The 15400-nt window shown below is 51.8% G+C and overlaps 1 protein-coding gene across 1 annotated transcript in view; it reads right to left on the bottom strand.

The window, feature by feature from the left end:
- The window catches only part of LOC121433538 (putative ciliary rootlet coiled-coil protein 2), a 62081-nt gene that overhangs the window by 29444 nt on the left and 17237 nt on the right, over positions 1-15400 (bottom strand). The window contains exons 6-18 of the mRNA XM_041632003.1: positions 13339-13442; positions 12542-12739; positions 12128-12224; positions 11965-12054; positions 11630-11836; positions 11188-11387; positions 9371-9553; positions 8891-9035; positions 8487-8633; positions 7985-8215; positions 3475-3668; positions 617-744; positions 87-256 (exon numbers count right to left, since the gene is read on the bottom strand). Coding sequence (XP_041487937.1) covers positions 87-256; positions 617-744; positions 3475-3668; positions 7985-8215; positions 8487-8633; positions 8891-9035; positions 9371-9553; positions 11188-11387; positions 11630-11836; positions 11965-12054; positions 12128-12224; positions 12542-12739; positions 13339-13442 — 2094 coding nt within the window. The remainder of the gene's footprint in view (positions 1-86; positions 257-616; positions 745-3474; positions 3669-7984; positions 8216-8486; positions 8634-8890; positions 9036-9370; positions 9554-11187; positions 11388-11629; positions 11837-11964; positions 12055-12127; positions 12225-12541; positions 12740-13338; positions 13443-15400) is intronic.

The raw sequence follows: 15400 nt of genomic DNA on the forward strand, positions 1-15400 counted from the left end.
CATACCGTGCAAGGCCTTCCCTGCCAGGTCCCTCCCCCTGTTCTTCCACCTCTGCCTGTTGGGAGGACATGGAGGACACAGCAGACCTTCTCCCTCTGCAGCCGTGCCAGGTCCTCTCTGTGGGCCAGTCCCTGGCGTTCCAAGGCCAGCTGTGCCTCCTGCTCCTGCTGTGCGGCCTGCTGCTGCAGCTGTCCCAGATCCTGCTGCAGCTTTGTCTCTCGAACTTCCCAGTCACCTCTCAGCCGCTCCATTTCCACTGTGAAGTGTCAGGAGTGTCAGATCACGGTGCCCTCTATCCTTTGAAGACACCCACTTAAGAGGTAGTTGCCTGCTCTTCTAGCACATGGTGGGCAGTCCAAGCAGGGACAAAAATACTGGGAAAGGGTGCAGGGCAGGGAGCCACTATACCATCCCTGTGACTGCACCTCAGGTCTGAGCTCAGAGTCGGCCACAGCCACAGAGCAGAATGGGCCAGGCAGCCCCTGTACATCCCACACAAGCTCTAAGCCCTTGGGTATCCCCTTACAGGACCCAGGGAGGGAGAACAGCACCTATAGGGACTGAGTTCACCCCTACAGTGACTTGGGGGTCAGAGAGGGTCCACCCACTGCCGCACCTTGCAAAGCCCTGCGAGCCAGCCGAGCAGCCTGGGCCTCTCCTTCTAGCTGCTCCTGCTGGGCCTGCAGCTGTGTTACCAGCTGCTGAGCCTCAAAGAGGCTGTTCTCCAGAGAGTCCCTCTCGGCCCTGTGGAGAAGCATCAGAGAGCGGGCACGTCACCCACATGGTCCCGAGGTGTCTCCTAGTTTGAACATGTAAGAATCAGTTGCACTCTACACAAAAACACGTTTCGGGCCAAATTAAAAAAAAATCAAATTCAGAAACAAAACAAAATAAACAAGTCATCGCAGAATAACTCTGAACTGTAAAAATAGAACAGATGCGGAAGATACTTTAATCTTCTTAAGCCTGCCACGAAAGCCACAATTAAAGAAAAAATAAAGAGGCCAACAGATCTGGATATGCTTAAAGGAGGAAGGGGTGGTTTTCCATAGGAGAGATTCCATACATAAAGTTGGAAGGAAAGGGCAGGTAATGAAACCCATCACTTCGACTGCTAACTTAAGAAGCTGGTCTTTAAAAATTAAAAAAAAAAAAAGATGACAAGGGGAAGAATTGGAAGAAAACCTGTATGTACTATATAAACATAGGGGTAAGCATCCATCCTATGTAAAGAGTTCTTGATAATCATTAACAAAGTCAGCAAAACGAGAAAAGTAACAGTTACAAAGAACGCTTCAAACCAAGACAAAAGCGCATAAAACGTACTTTACCATACCATGAGAGAGCAGAGCCCAGGGAAATTCAAAGTACAGCCAGGCAGCGTCATTAACCACACACCAGATTAGCAAAGCACTGCAGGCAACATGCCTAGCGGTAGCGCAGCAGTGGTGGGGGAGACTATGAGTGCTGACTTCACCCAGGGCAAGACAGGTTGCTCACCATGGCTTTACGTGGGGCGGGAGCCGGATTTGATTGGAATGCCAACCAACGGGAAACTGTTGTAGGCATGGTGGTGCGTCTAACGCATGCAGCATCACACCCTTGGCAAGGGAGGGGTCACCCTCAGAACAACCAGCAGAACTAGAGTGTTGCAGGCAGTATGATCCACTGTGGGAAATGCAGCCCAGCTTTGAAGGCAGAGGCCACCATTCAAAGGTACGTCTTGGAGCGAGGTGTCCCGCCCCACAACAGTGCCCGCTCCCAGGGGGTGGGGGTGAGGTAACTGCCAACAGCTTGACTTCCTGACTGTCAGCTGACAGCGATGTGTCAGCCCAGAGCCACCAGCATGATTTGTTCCTGAGCTTTGGTGACACCACGAGCACCCAATTTAATGTGCATCATAACGCGACATCAAGGTGTGCTCTCAATGGGCGAGGGAGGCCACTGCCCCTGACCAGTCTGAGAGTTTCATCACAGCTCCTGTGTTGTCCTGGAGAGCACCAGAAGCCTGCCAGGCCTTTCTGCTGTGGGAGGGAAAAGTTCTCTGGGCCCAGGCTACAAGCTCTAGAAACCTCAGAGTCGGCCTCGCCATAGCCTGCCCCTCTTGTTAACTACACATTTTCCACTCTACGAGGGAATATGTCCTCTGCTGAGGTGTTCTTCTCAGCTGTGTATGGAGAACATCCTTCCTCTGGGCTGCCTTGAAGGCCCCTCCTAGAACTGTACCTGGTTTTGTCTAGGGGACGTGATCTCTGACCCTCTGGTGTCTGTTTGCTCACCACCTGGGAATCTGAGTGTGTGTGCAGTTTCTTTTCCCAGAGTCCCAAGAGCATCTCACTGTGGTTGAGCTCACGAGTGGAAGCCTGGTGTTACAAGGGAAAGGCATATGTGGAGTGGGCCAGCTGCGCGGTGATGTACAGGTGTATATATCACATATATATAGATGTAAACCTGGCCCATCTCACTGATGAGCTGCTAGTATTCTGTGAATGGAGAGAGGTTTGGTTCAGGCATGTCCCCAAGTGGCCCTGCCACTAAAACCAGCCATCATGGTACATTGGTGGTTCTCAGGGCTGCCATATGCAATGGCTCTGGGTCCAGAGGTCAAGCCTGGAGCCAGGGGAGTGTGGGGGCGGGGCCCTACCCATGGAAGACTCTGACCAGGCTCATGGAAGTCAGGACCCACTCAGCTCTTGCCCACCTGGGAAACTTCCCCCAAACTTGCCATTTGGATGTCTGCACCAGCCTTTATTCAGAAAGTTTGGTTCTGAGAAGTTAAAGTTCCCCATGGCCCTAGTTTCTGGAGTTCCCGGAGGAAGCCAGCCCTCCATGGCTGAATAAGCTCTAGAGAGAGAAAGCACCAACCAGCCTTGGGTCCCTGCAGAGGCTGTGGGACCAGTCTAAGCCACCACTGTTCTTGCCTCTGTGTTCCCACTCTAAGTTTTGGATGTTGTGGGCTTCCCCGACCTCCACTGTCAGGACCATGGTTCCCTGGGTGGACCCTTCTCCAGGCTGCACAGTTTTATCTCTCTGGTTCCCAGAACTGTAAGGGAATAGCCACTGGATAGAAGTTCAGGCAGACTCTCTTGCTACCTCTAGGTGTCTCCCTGGGAATGAAATCTCGGAGGCACTCAACAGACGGAGGAGGGGAAGGATCTCTGAGGTCCTAGAAGCTTCTAGACACAGTCGACCTGAACTCCTCATTCTTCAGGAAGAAATTGCATATCTTTCTTCTACTGGTCTGAACTGAGTTTCTGGTCTCATAGGGTTGCTCCAGGGCACCTCATCTAATACTGAACCATCTCAAAGGCCCAGTGCCTCCTCTCTGTACAACCCATAATACCATATACTGACAGCAGACATGCCCTGCCCTATGCCACTATGTCTATGTAGCACCCCTGAAATCATAACCCCATGGGCTGTCTGAAGGCAGGATCACGAGAGGTGTGCCCCGACTAGCGGTCTCACTGGTACCTCAGATCGGCTGCCTCCTTAGTCACAAGCTCACTATGTCTTTCCAGGGCTTCCTGCTTAGCCAGTAGTTGGGTCTGCTCCTCCGAAAGAGTGTTCTTCTTGTGGAGAGCTTCTTGCAGAACGTCCATCTGAGCCTCCTGATCCTGCAGGCTCTGTGCCAGCTGCTTCTCCAGGGCCTGTTTCTTGAAGGTGACCTAGGGGAGGAAAGAGGGACCGTGGGACAACGAAGAGAGTGAGCTAATGGGAAGACGCTGCGGGAGGTGAGAAGGCACAGGAAGAGGAATGCTATGCAGAGTGGCATGGAGGTGACCGTACAGAAGGTGGGTAGACATGAGAAGCATCAACACCCATCAATTCACGTATGGACACTCATCAAATTGCATATGAACTTTCCAACAGAGGGAGTGGCCACTCTGAAACCTTGGTGCACTGTGACAGAACTGGGTGTTTCTAGGTGAGAGCCAACTGTCAGTCTCAGTGACAACCTTTGCTAGACTGTGAGTGCCCAGGGAGCTGGACGTGTGGTGTAGGGGTACAGACGCAGCACAGGGTGGAGCCTGGTGTTTCCACTAGGAAGCTCAACAGAATCCAGACAAGACCTCTGGGAGCCTTGCAACTGCAGAAGCAGCAATGTCTAGAGCAGCGGGGCTCTTGAGGCAGGGAACAGCCACTTGGGCCTCTTCTCTCCTTGAGGCATTTGCTGATTTGTAGTTTGGGTTGGGACGATTCTGAGGAATTCAGTTACCAAGAACACCCCAAGTCTTATTTGGTTCCATTGTCCACAGAGGGCTTGACTCGAGTTGTAACTGTGAGCCAACTATGGGCCACTCCTGCAGAGTAGGAGGCAGGATCTAGCTCAAGGAAATGGGTTACTAGGAACAGGCCACAGTCCCTTTTGTCATTCCCTTGCTTCCTGACTTCTGTGACGTAATTGTCACTACTTCTTTCTCTTTTTCGTCTTCCACATTTTTATGCCAACATGATATTCTGTCTCAAAACTGGCCCAGAAATGTAAAGCCAAATGACCATGGCCAGAACCCCCTGGAAATCAGGGTCCCAAATGCAAGGCACTCTTAAATGTCCTTGTCACTCTTTTATTGCTATGAAGAGACATCACAACCAAGGCAATTCTTATAAAAGAAAGCATTTAATGGGGGCTTGCTTACGGTTCAGAAGCTTAGTCTAATATCATCATGGCAGGAGCATGTGGCACTGGAGAAGGAGCTAAGAGCTACTGATCCTCAGGCAGAGAGAGAGAGAGAGAGAGAGAGAGAGAGAGAGAGAGAGAGAGAGAGGAGACTGGGCCTGCTATGGGCTTTTGAAACTTCAAAGCCTGCTTCAGTGACATACTTCCTCCAACAAGGCCACACCTCCTAGTCCTCCTAATGCTTTCAAACAGTCCCACTCCTTAGCTACTAAGCGTTTAAACATATGAGCTTATGGAGGCCATTCTCATTCAAACCACCACAACTAATATGTCAGATGCTTTGCCACAATGACAGGACAGTAACTCACCCAGCAAGGCAACCCAAACATGGGGGTCCCTTGAAACAGGGCCTGGTCAAGTGAAGATTAGCATGGAAGACAGCACGTATTAGCTCCTACCCCACCCTGCCCGACTGGGCTTCTTACACTCTGATGCTATTGGAGTCACCTGGAGGGTAACTGAAATCCATATTTCAAAGTCTTACTGAGGGAGGGTCTGACTCAGATGGTCACAAAGCTTGCGTTGTTACATACTTTGAGATCCATGAAATTGATATGAAATGGATGGAAGGCCTCAACCAAGGCCACATGAAAACACAAAAGGCGAAATTTTGTCCTTAGGAAAACTGCAGGACATAGGAAATACTGATTGTAAGATAAAGAAAGCCTGGCCTGGTGGCTCATTCATATAATCCCAGCAGTTAGGGAGATTAAGGAAGGAGGGTTGCTACATTTGAGGCCAAGGTGGGCTACATAGTGAGTTTCTGGCTACTGTTTCAAAACCAAACCAAAACAACAAGTCCACCACAACAAACAGAACAATGATTAAAAATGTAAAAGAAATTTGTCAAAGTTAAATCTTTATGTTCTTCAAAAACACCATTAATAAAATGGAGCTGGGTGATAGAGCACACCTTTAATCCCAATACTTGGGAGGCAGAGGCAAGTGAATACCTGTGAGTTCAAGGCCAACCTGTTCTACAGAGTGAGTTCCAGGATATCCAGGGCTACACAGAGAAACCCTGTCTCAATAAACCAAAAAAAGAAAAAAAGAACAAGAAAATGGAAAGATAAGGCACTAGCTGGAGAAATCATTCACAGTACATCTGTCTGACCAAGTACTTGTATAAATATATATGAAAAACTCCTATATAGACCAAAACACAAAATCTACATTTACAAAACACGCAAAATCCTAAAAAAGACACAAATTCAACAGGAGCCTGAAAATGTGCCCAAAACACCACTAGTTACCTTGGAAACAGGAATCAAAGCCTTAGCATGTAGAGTATCACACAGAGAAGAGCTTAAAAAGTCAAATGGGTGATATAAAATGCTGACGAGGTCAAGGAGCAGCTGAAATGCTAGAGCCACTTCTGAATCAGCACACTCCTTCCCAATGATCCCCTCATCTTCATTCTTTGTATTAGCTCAAGAATACTGAGGAATGAGTATACAGAGGTTTTCACGAGTCTTGTGTCTCCTGCCCAAGCCAGAAATAGCACAGGTGTGCAGAAGCAGTGAGGAAGGAGCTGTGTTTATACCTACCACAGCGCGCAGTTATGTTCAAAAGCAAAGAGCTATGCTACATGCACTTACATGAATGAGTCTTACAGGGTGTGTGAAGAGAGAGAACCTTGGTACAAGTGACCCACACAGCCAGTACAGGGTACTCCATGTCGGACAAGAGGCTCCTGGGACTTTAAGAATTTGAGCAAGAACTGGGTAGCCTATGAGGGAAGCTTTTGGACTGGTGACTGGTCATCCACAGGGCATACCATTGTCAACTCATTGTCCTGTCTGTCACCAATACTACATACTGATTATACCTTACCCAAAACGGGAACATTATAAGAATAAGGGCCTGAGAATGGGGAGAGGTCACACTGTCCCACATGAAACAAGGATTCCTGGATGTCACCAGAGGTCTGAGACCCACCAGAGACACAGTTTCTGCACAAGATGTATTGTAAAAGACCAAAATGGCTTCAGACTCAGTCCACACTGAGTGATTCTCCTATAGCTCAGTGGGTGAAGAGTACTGTGGGATAATGGTCTTGTATCCTGTAAAGATTTGTCACTTGTATTGGTTTAATAAAATGCTGATTGACCAGGCAGGAAGTAGAGCAGGAAGTATAGGCAGGGTGGCCAGACTAGGAGAATTCTGGGAAGAGTAAAAGCTCAGTCTGCAGTCACCAGCCACATGCAGAGGAAGCAAGATAAGAATGCTGTACTGATAAAAGGTAACAAGACACATGGCTAAACATAGACAAGAATTATGGGTTAATTTAAGTTGTAAGAGCTAGTTAATAATAATTGGCCTGAGCTAATAGGCCAAACAGTTTATAACTAATATAAGCTTCTGTGTGTTTTGTTGGGGCCGAATGACTGCAGAACTTGGCAGGACAGAAACTTTTGTTTACACCTGAGTTCAACCCCAGAGCCAATGTTGAAAAAAATCTGAGTATTGTGGTATGTTCTTGTAGTCCCAGCACTGGGCAGAGACCGAGGAATCCCCCATGGTCACTGATCAGCCTGTCTAGCTTAGTGAGCTCCGGACCAGCAAAAGATCCTCTCTCATGAACAAGGTGGAAGGGGCTGGAGAGTTGGCTTAGCTGTTAAGAGCACTGGCTGTTCTTCCAGAAGACCCTGGTTTGATTCCCAGTACCCATGTGGCAGTTGACAATTATCTGTAACTCCAGTTCTAGGACACCCTCTTCTGGCCTCCACAGGCACTGCATGCAGGTAGTGCACAGACGAGGTCAAAACCCTTAAACACTTTAAAATAAAAAAAAAAAATTTAAAAAGAAAAAAAAAACCAAGATAGATTACATCTGAGGTTGTCTTCAGACAATCAACACGGATATATGCACTATGAATGCACACACATGTGTATGTACATCTGTACACAAACATAAAACAACCCCCCAAAGATATTCAACAACCAAAAGACAGGAACTAAACAAAAACACAGATGTTTAAATGATGAGTGGGAGGCGAGTTCAACTGTGAACACACAGACCAAGTCCCAGGGGCCAGAAGCAGAGCCCCATCCCAAACGTGGAGAACAGGTCTGACTCAAATCTCCCTTCTACAAACTCCCTTCCCCTGCTCACTGAAGCTCCCACAGGGATCACATATGCCGCTGGTGGCTCCTCCATCCTGTAGGTCCTGATAACCTCAATTCAGGCCCCCATGCTTGTGTACCCAGCTCTTTATCCCCTGTGCCCTCTCTCTACCCCTTTTTAGAGGTACAACCAGCAATAGCAAGACAGATGTGTGACTGCTCACTGCCTGGTCTCACCTGGTTCACCTGCTCCCGAAGCTGGGCACTCTCCTGCCCAAGCAGGGCCACCTGCCCCTCTAGATGTCCCTGCTTTTGCTCCAGGTGCCCGCAAGTCTCCTTTAGACTTCTCCGCTCAGCCCCAAGGAGGCCTAGCTGCTGCTCTGTCTGTGCCAGCTGCTCCCTGACGTCGGCTTGCTCCTGTTCCAGAATCTTCTGCTGCTCCCGAAGCTGGTCCCGCTCCTGTTCCAGCTGCAGAGCAGGCAGGAGGGCATTTAATCTGTGGACCACAAACCTCTAGTCCCCACAAGCCATGTAGGCCTTCCATGGAGATGCTGCGACCCCTACTTCCAGGTTGGCCAGCATCCGTGGTTAGGGTCTGCTTCCCATCTCTAGCACCTACCCTTGGGATGGTGGTCTCAGTCCATGTAGGAAAGCGTTCTGAGGGATGGATGACAGGACAATCCCACAGAGAAGGTTCAGGGGCACCTTGGGGAAACTGAGGCTTTGGCTCTTGCCTTACCTGAAGCACCAGATGGTTTAGGGTGTCTTTGTCCTGGGAGAGCCTTTCCACCAAGGTAGTCATCTTGGCCAGTGAGTCCCGATGCTCTATGCCCTCCGACTTCAGCCGTGCCACCATCATTTCCAAATCAGCATTGCTAGATTCAGCCTGCAAAGGCATGGTGGTCACTCAGAGTTGGCTCTGGGGAGAGGCTTCAGATTCCTCCCAGGAGAATTAAGGTTCTGACTAGAGTTGGTGACTGGTGGCCCAGGGAGGATTGGCTAGAAGACGTGGCCAGAAGGGTTGGGAGGGCAAGGTGTCAAGGGTGAGGCTGGTGTACAAAGGTGGTGACCAGGAGCCCTGGTAGTGGACCAGGCTGTGTGGGTAAGGACAGAGGCAAGGACGATGTGTGCTGGGACACATACCCGGGCCAGGGCATCACGCAGGCTCCCCCTTTCAGACTCCACGATGTCCCTCTGCAGCTGCATTGAGTTTAGTGCCTCCCGGGCTGTGGCCAGCTCCTTCCTGAGCCCAGAGACCTTCTCTTCCAGCTGTTCCAGGCGGCCCTGACTGAGGCCCAGGGCCAGAAGGCAAAGTCAGTGGTCTCTTCAGAGATGCCCCCACAAGACTTATAGGCAGGGAAATTCTAACAAACCCCTTTAAGCCCAGGGAGCCCCAAAGCTGCATGGTGCCCCCCTTGAGAGCAGCCTTTGGCTGTGTGTCTGGGTAAGGTATAAACATGGGAGGTTTGTATACATAGGGTCAGGCATTGGGCTGATAGAGGTGTGGGGATATGGGCTGTGTGATACCCTGCCCGCCCCCTGCCCCTGACACATTGTTGGTGTCTCACCTGTGGTCTCACAGTCTAAGAGACCCTGCCAGCCTGCAGCCCCTCTAGGACCCACCTGGCCTCCAGCTCGCGCAGGCTCCGCTCACTCCGCTGGATCAGCTCGGCTTTCTGCTCTGCCCGCAGCAAGAGGCTTCTCCGCAGCTCTGCATTTGTGACCTCCAGCTTCTGTGTCTCTGCCTCCCGAATGTCTGCCTTCGTTCTTAGCTCCTTCATTGTCATCTCCAGGGCCGCTTTCTCCCTGGGAGCAGGAGCAAAGGGAGAGGCTGCCTCGAGCCATGCTTCAGGGGGGAAGCCCCTGAGGCCGGCAAGATTTACTGGAATGGGGAGGGTGGTCAGGGGTGAGTGGATATGGATCAATAGGGTATGTGTCCGTAGAGGTTGGGGCGGGTGCAGATCCTCAGGGGTCTCAAAGGCAGATGGAGTTCAGGGAAGAACAGGAAGAGGAGTTGACACTGTGACCCAAAGCCTCAGGCCCTCACTAGCTGGCTGAGATGACCTGGCTACTCTCTGGCTAGACCAGCCTTCCCCTTCCCTTGCAGGAGCTTAGGGTCCAGCTCTCTGCCACATAGGCCAAGTCTGGGCAGTCGTCATAGATCTCTCTCTGCACACAGGTAATGTCCACCCCATCCTTGCAAACCTCCACCATAGAAGCGACACCTCCCTGGCTATTATCTACCCAATCTGTCCCTCAGCCCTCGAGTCTACACGCTTGTGGGTCCTGAAACCGCTGTGCAGTGGCCATGGAAGTCTGGGTGCTTAGCCACGCTTCTCTTACCCCGTCCTCTGAATATCAGATCCCATTTCCTGAAGGTCATTTGGATCTGACACTGCATGGGCCCATTGTGTCCAGCTGATATCCTCCCAGCATGCCCCCTGCCGCTTCTGCTCTGCTCCAGCACCCCACAGTCACCCCATCCCACGTGGCCTCTTGTGGCCTCTGCTTTTGGAGATGTGGATAGACCTCCTTCTGTGACATGGCCCTGCCTGCCCAATGGGCTCACCGAAGTCTCCCTATAGACTGCCCCACATAGTGCTGCCTTCCCTCTGGGAAGGCCTCCCTGCCCTCTGTGATCTCATTACTGCTGCCTTTGGGTTTCAGCCCCTGAGTAAGGCTGCCCTGATCTGCCCACCCCTGTGCCCTCCTGCTCTGTGTCTCCCCAGGGCAGACTGATTCATATTCTTTTTGTGTGTCACTACACCTAGTGTAGTCTGCTTGGACGAGATGTGGAGGATGTGTGGTCTGTCCCCAAACTGTGGTAAAGGGGGCATAGTTGTCCCTGCTCCCTGGGACATTGGACATCTCCTTCAGGAAGGTTTCCAGACTCACGGCTAACACCTGGTTCTTACTCAGCTTGCATCCAGTAGATCCCAGAGATTCCCTGTACACTCCATGGCCCTGCTTCTTTCCAGCCCCAGGTCTAAGAGTCCTGTGTAGAGAGTATCCTGCACTCTATTGTGGCTGCAATGGAGCCATGGGAGCCACAGGGTATGTGGAGAGTGGGGGTTCTTTTGGCCATGGTAAAGGGTCACCGGTAGAGAAAGGTCATCTAGAGGGGAGTCTGGGGCAGGGGTGGTAGGAGGACAAAGGCTGCATGAAGCCAGAGCTTCTGGGGATGGGATATGGGCCTGGGCCTGCAGAGAGCTTAGGGCATGTGCAAACGGTGCTTTTGATGTTCAGGGAAGGGAAAAGCCAGATCAGGTATAGTATAGGGGTCACGAAAGAGGGAGAGGAGCTACCCAATCCAGGCAAAGGGGGTGCAGAGTGAGGGGTAGCCTGATCACCAGAAGGTCTTCCCTGGAGATATGGCATTTTCTCGCTCCTCCTGTGAGAGCTCACAGTACTGCCCCGTCACACCCTGCCACTCCCATCACCTTTCCAGGAGATGGATAGATGATTGGCAGTGCTGTGCCTCCTGCCTTTGTGCCTCCAGCTGGCCCAGGAGATCCTCGTGCTCCTGTGCCCTATCCTGCAGAAGTCTCTGTGAGGCCCGCAGCTCCTGCCGGTACCCAGACAGCTGCTCCCGCAGCCTGGCTGCCTCCTCCTGGGAGGACTCCAGCCTCAGACACAGCTCCTGCCCGGGGTAAAAGAATCATAGTGAGCACCAACGGCCATCCAGAGCTCCTCAATTCTCTCAGAAAGGCCTCCCGACCCCTGAAGCCCCTTCCCAGGCTTTGGAGCTCAGTCAGGGGCAGGCTCGATGGAGACCTGGCCACCAGCCCCACCCCCAACCCCCCCGCACCAGGGCAGGTTGTGAAAAGTTCCATAAAGGTCAAGATTTGTGGCTCTGGTGACCCCGTGGACCGTGGTCACTACCTGCTCCCTCTGCTGCCGCCTCTCAATGGCGACTTGCACTGCCTGAAGCGCAGAATCCAGGCGGCCTGGAGAACCGCTCAGTGTTGGGGACATATGCCGGTGGGGTGACACAGAACGAGGGGGGCTTCTCAGTCGTCCCTGCACCTCCCTGACTTCACTGCTGCTGCTCCAGGTCAGCTCTGGACACATTGCGTCTGACTGGGCCACCTTCAGGTCATACAGAGAGGAGAGAGTACAGGGCCACCATTAAACAGTACCTTCTGGATGAGGATCAACAAAAATCGATGCTCCCAGAGGCCTTCTGCATCCAGGAAGACCATCAGGCAAGACCATACCTCCTTGATGCTGGCCAGGACACGGTGCAGGGCTTCAACCTCATCCGTCAGTTCATCTACCACCACTTGGCCCCCACTGCGCTGGGATTTCTGTGGACAGAGAGCCCTGAGTCGAGCAGATATGCCCCCATGGCAAAGCACCCCAATCTCCCACCCCACAAACCAGTCTCTGGATGTCCGCCTTGAGTGTCAAGATGGATCCCTCTCCTTCTTCCTTCTGCTTAGAGAGCTTCTCTATCAACAGGGTCTGCTCTGAAAGTCTGGAGAGAGATGGGGTGATGATAAGGGGCCCTGAGGGTGCTGTGGGCCCATCAGGATTCCTCCCAATGGTACAGCCTCCACACAGTACTAAGGCTATGCCTCAGTCCATGTCCTGACTGGATGCTTTCTCTGCTATAGAACGCTGAAAACTTTTGCTATCTTGAAGGTCAGCTGTCATGGCCCACGCTCTCACTCCGACTCAGATCTGCAGCCCCGTGTCAGAATGCTGGGTGCCATCACCCGGAAAAACTGCAACCATCTTAAGTCCATGCCTTGTGGGCATCCCTGCACTAACCAGCCAGAGCCCAGGGCCCACCTGGCTTGGAGCGCCACCTTCTCAGCCGCCCAGTGGCCCTGCATCTGCAGCATTTCCCTGGCCTGCTCCCTCAGCCGCTGCTCCAGGTCACGGGTCACGCTGCTGGCTGTCAGCTGCAGGTGGGAGTCGAGGCTCAGGCAGGCCACGTGCAAGCGCTGGGCCGTCTGGGCCATGTCCGCCTGAACGTCAGCGAGACCCCTGGAATATAAGAGTTGTACCTTGACTGAGCCTCATGACGCTGCTGGGAGTTTAGGACCCAGGATGTTGCAAGCCAGACCTCAGAGTTTAGGACCCAGGATGTTGCAAGGCAGGCTTCAGAGGGAGAGGCAGGTCACATGAACAATGACCATCTTCAGGAGAAGCCCTACTGTATGCTATGAATTGGCTTATATATCATAGAATCACCATGACATATATATATTTGGATGGAGCCAAAGAGGAGTGAGCAGGGATGAGTCTGACCAGAAATGAAAACTTTGAGTAAGACACTGGCTTCTGGGCCTTTATTTCCTCCTGTGTAAATGGGGGTACGATTGCATGGAGGGTAACTGGGCATGCCTAGGATCGCCACGAGGTGTTCAGAAAGGCCTAGATGGATCCCCGAAATCCTGTGAAAGCCAGTGTCCGCCCTCCCACACATGTGCCAATGCCCTGCCCTCATTTCCCCTTCTCTCCTCCTCCCTCTCTCCTCCCCAGACGTCTGCCTTCCCAGGGGGCAGCCAGAACCAGCACAATTGCAGCCCTGGAGGAGCCAAGTCCTACCACTCAGGCGCCATGGGGTGGGGACTTCTACTTACCTCTCAGTGGATGCCCGGAGCTCAGCCAGGTGTGTCTGCAGTGCTTTGGCTTGTCTCCACAGGGGGAGGATGTCCCGAGGCTGTCTCAGACCCAACCTTTTGGTCTGATAATAATAAGAGGTTGTGTTTACTAGGCCACATCCCTTCCCACTCCTACCGTGGGCTGCAAGGGGAACCTGGATCACCTATTAGGTGTCCAAGCCTCATATCCATCCCATGGGCTTCCCAAGGCCACATGGGAGACACTGCCATGTCCTCCAAGAGAGGACTGTTTCCAGATCCTACCATGGCAGCAGGGAGTATTGTCCCACAGGAGAGGGCATGGCAGGGCTACTGAGAACCAGGTCTCCCCAGAACAGAAAGACTCCCCCAGGTCCTGGTGCTGCCCTCTGAGGGACGAGCTGCTCCCCTGTCCCCTTAGTGCCATGGGAGGTCTGATGCTAGGGGGTTCTACAAGATATGCAGGACCCGTGCCCTGCAGGGGCTAAGAAACTGAGCAAGAGCACCCAGTAGAACCCTAATGCAGCCAGCAGCAGAGGAGTTAGCAGAGAAGCCAGGCAGGAGGAGGAGGAGGCAGCTGGTGATGGTGAAATACATGCCCATCATAACATGTGCCCACAGCCTTTAACAAACAGTGGGGACCAGAAGGCTCTTGGAGTCTATATGCTACCTTCCTGTCATCATATCTCACTGTGTCCTGTATGCTGACCTCTGGGACCTACAGAGTTCTCTGTATCAATTGCTCCGTTATAGCTCTTTGCAGGTCCCTGCATGATTTAGCTCTACCTAGGACTCTTCAGCATGGCTTTCTGATGGACACTCTCCATACACCTGTCTAAAAGCCACACCTCTTCCTGTGTGAGGCCATTCCTGACTCCAGCAGACCCTGCGTCTGAGCCCTCTGTGGGTCCTGATCCCAGGACCACGCTTCTGTACACCTTGGGACCCAGCAAGGAACACTTGATTGTGCTCTGTCTCATCCCAGAGATGAGACGGACTGGCTCCTGTCTCATGGGAGCATGAAATTCTAGACCTTTCCTCTTCTTGACAAGGCTGAGTGGGCGAGCACAGGGAGCGCATGCAGCCAGGACATGGTGCAGGCGAGGAACCCAGCACCAAGTAACTTCTTTCTAAAAGGAGCAACTTCATCATCTGTTTCTGTACTCTGGGGAGCTGAGCAAAGGGGGGGGGTCTTCTCAAACATGTGGACATCCAAAGCTGCACTCAACACATTAAAGCTGAGTAGACCAGAGAACAAGACCTCTGACGTGCCACAAGCACACGCTTACACTTTCATCCTGTTCTCATATGCCAGCACTCACAGAGCCACAGACACGCAGATTCACATGCACACAAACATACACCCATACAAACATCACACCGCAACACACTGTACTCAAACAGCTCTCAGAAACTCACTCACATGTCCTTACACACCCAGATGTCATTCACCACAATGAGCTCCCGCGTGCACACTTACCACACGCCCACACATGCACATATACACAATACACTCATATATCCACATATACAAGTCTCACGCATGCCATACACACAGGCTTACACACACACACACACACACACGCACGCATGCACACACACACTGTCTTGCAGAGAAGCTGCCTGTCTAAAATGTTAGAGCAAATAAACAAAAGAAACAGCTCTTCCCTGTGTCTGCTGTGCCTGGAACCACGGTGAAACATCATGTAGCCTAAATGCACACAATGTAGATTTTTACAAACGCACAAGCCGAAAGCCCATTGCAGTGTGGCCCGAAGAATACTGGAGCCCCTAGGCCCCCATCAAAAGCAGTTAAAAATCCTTTCTGGAAAAATCCTGCATTCATCCCAGTTTCAAAGAATTTTCAGGAAGTTCCAAGGAAAATAACCAGCTCCCTGTTAGAGAATCAAAGATCACCAGTGACATAAGGAGACAACGCTGAGGTCAGCAGAAACAATCGGCTCAGACTCAGGCGAGGGCAGGTGGTGGAGCATCAGACACCAAGCACCACATAGCTGCGTGGGATCCACACCAGCCAGGGAAGGGGATGTTTACAAAAGAC

Source organism: Microtus oregoni, unplaced genomic scaffold (genome assembly GCF_018167655.1).
Source record: "Microtus oregoni isolate MIOR12 unplaced genomic scaffold, Mior012 000038F_ref0000394, whole genome shotgun sequence".
Lineage (NCBI taxonomy): Eukaryota > Metazoa > Chordata > Mammalia > Rodentia > Cricetidae > Microtus > Microtus oregoni.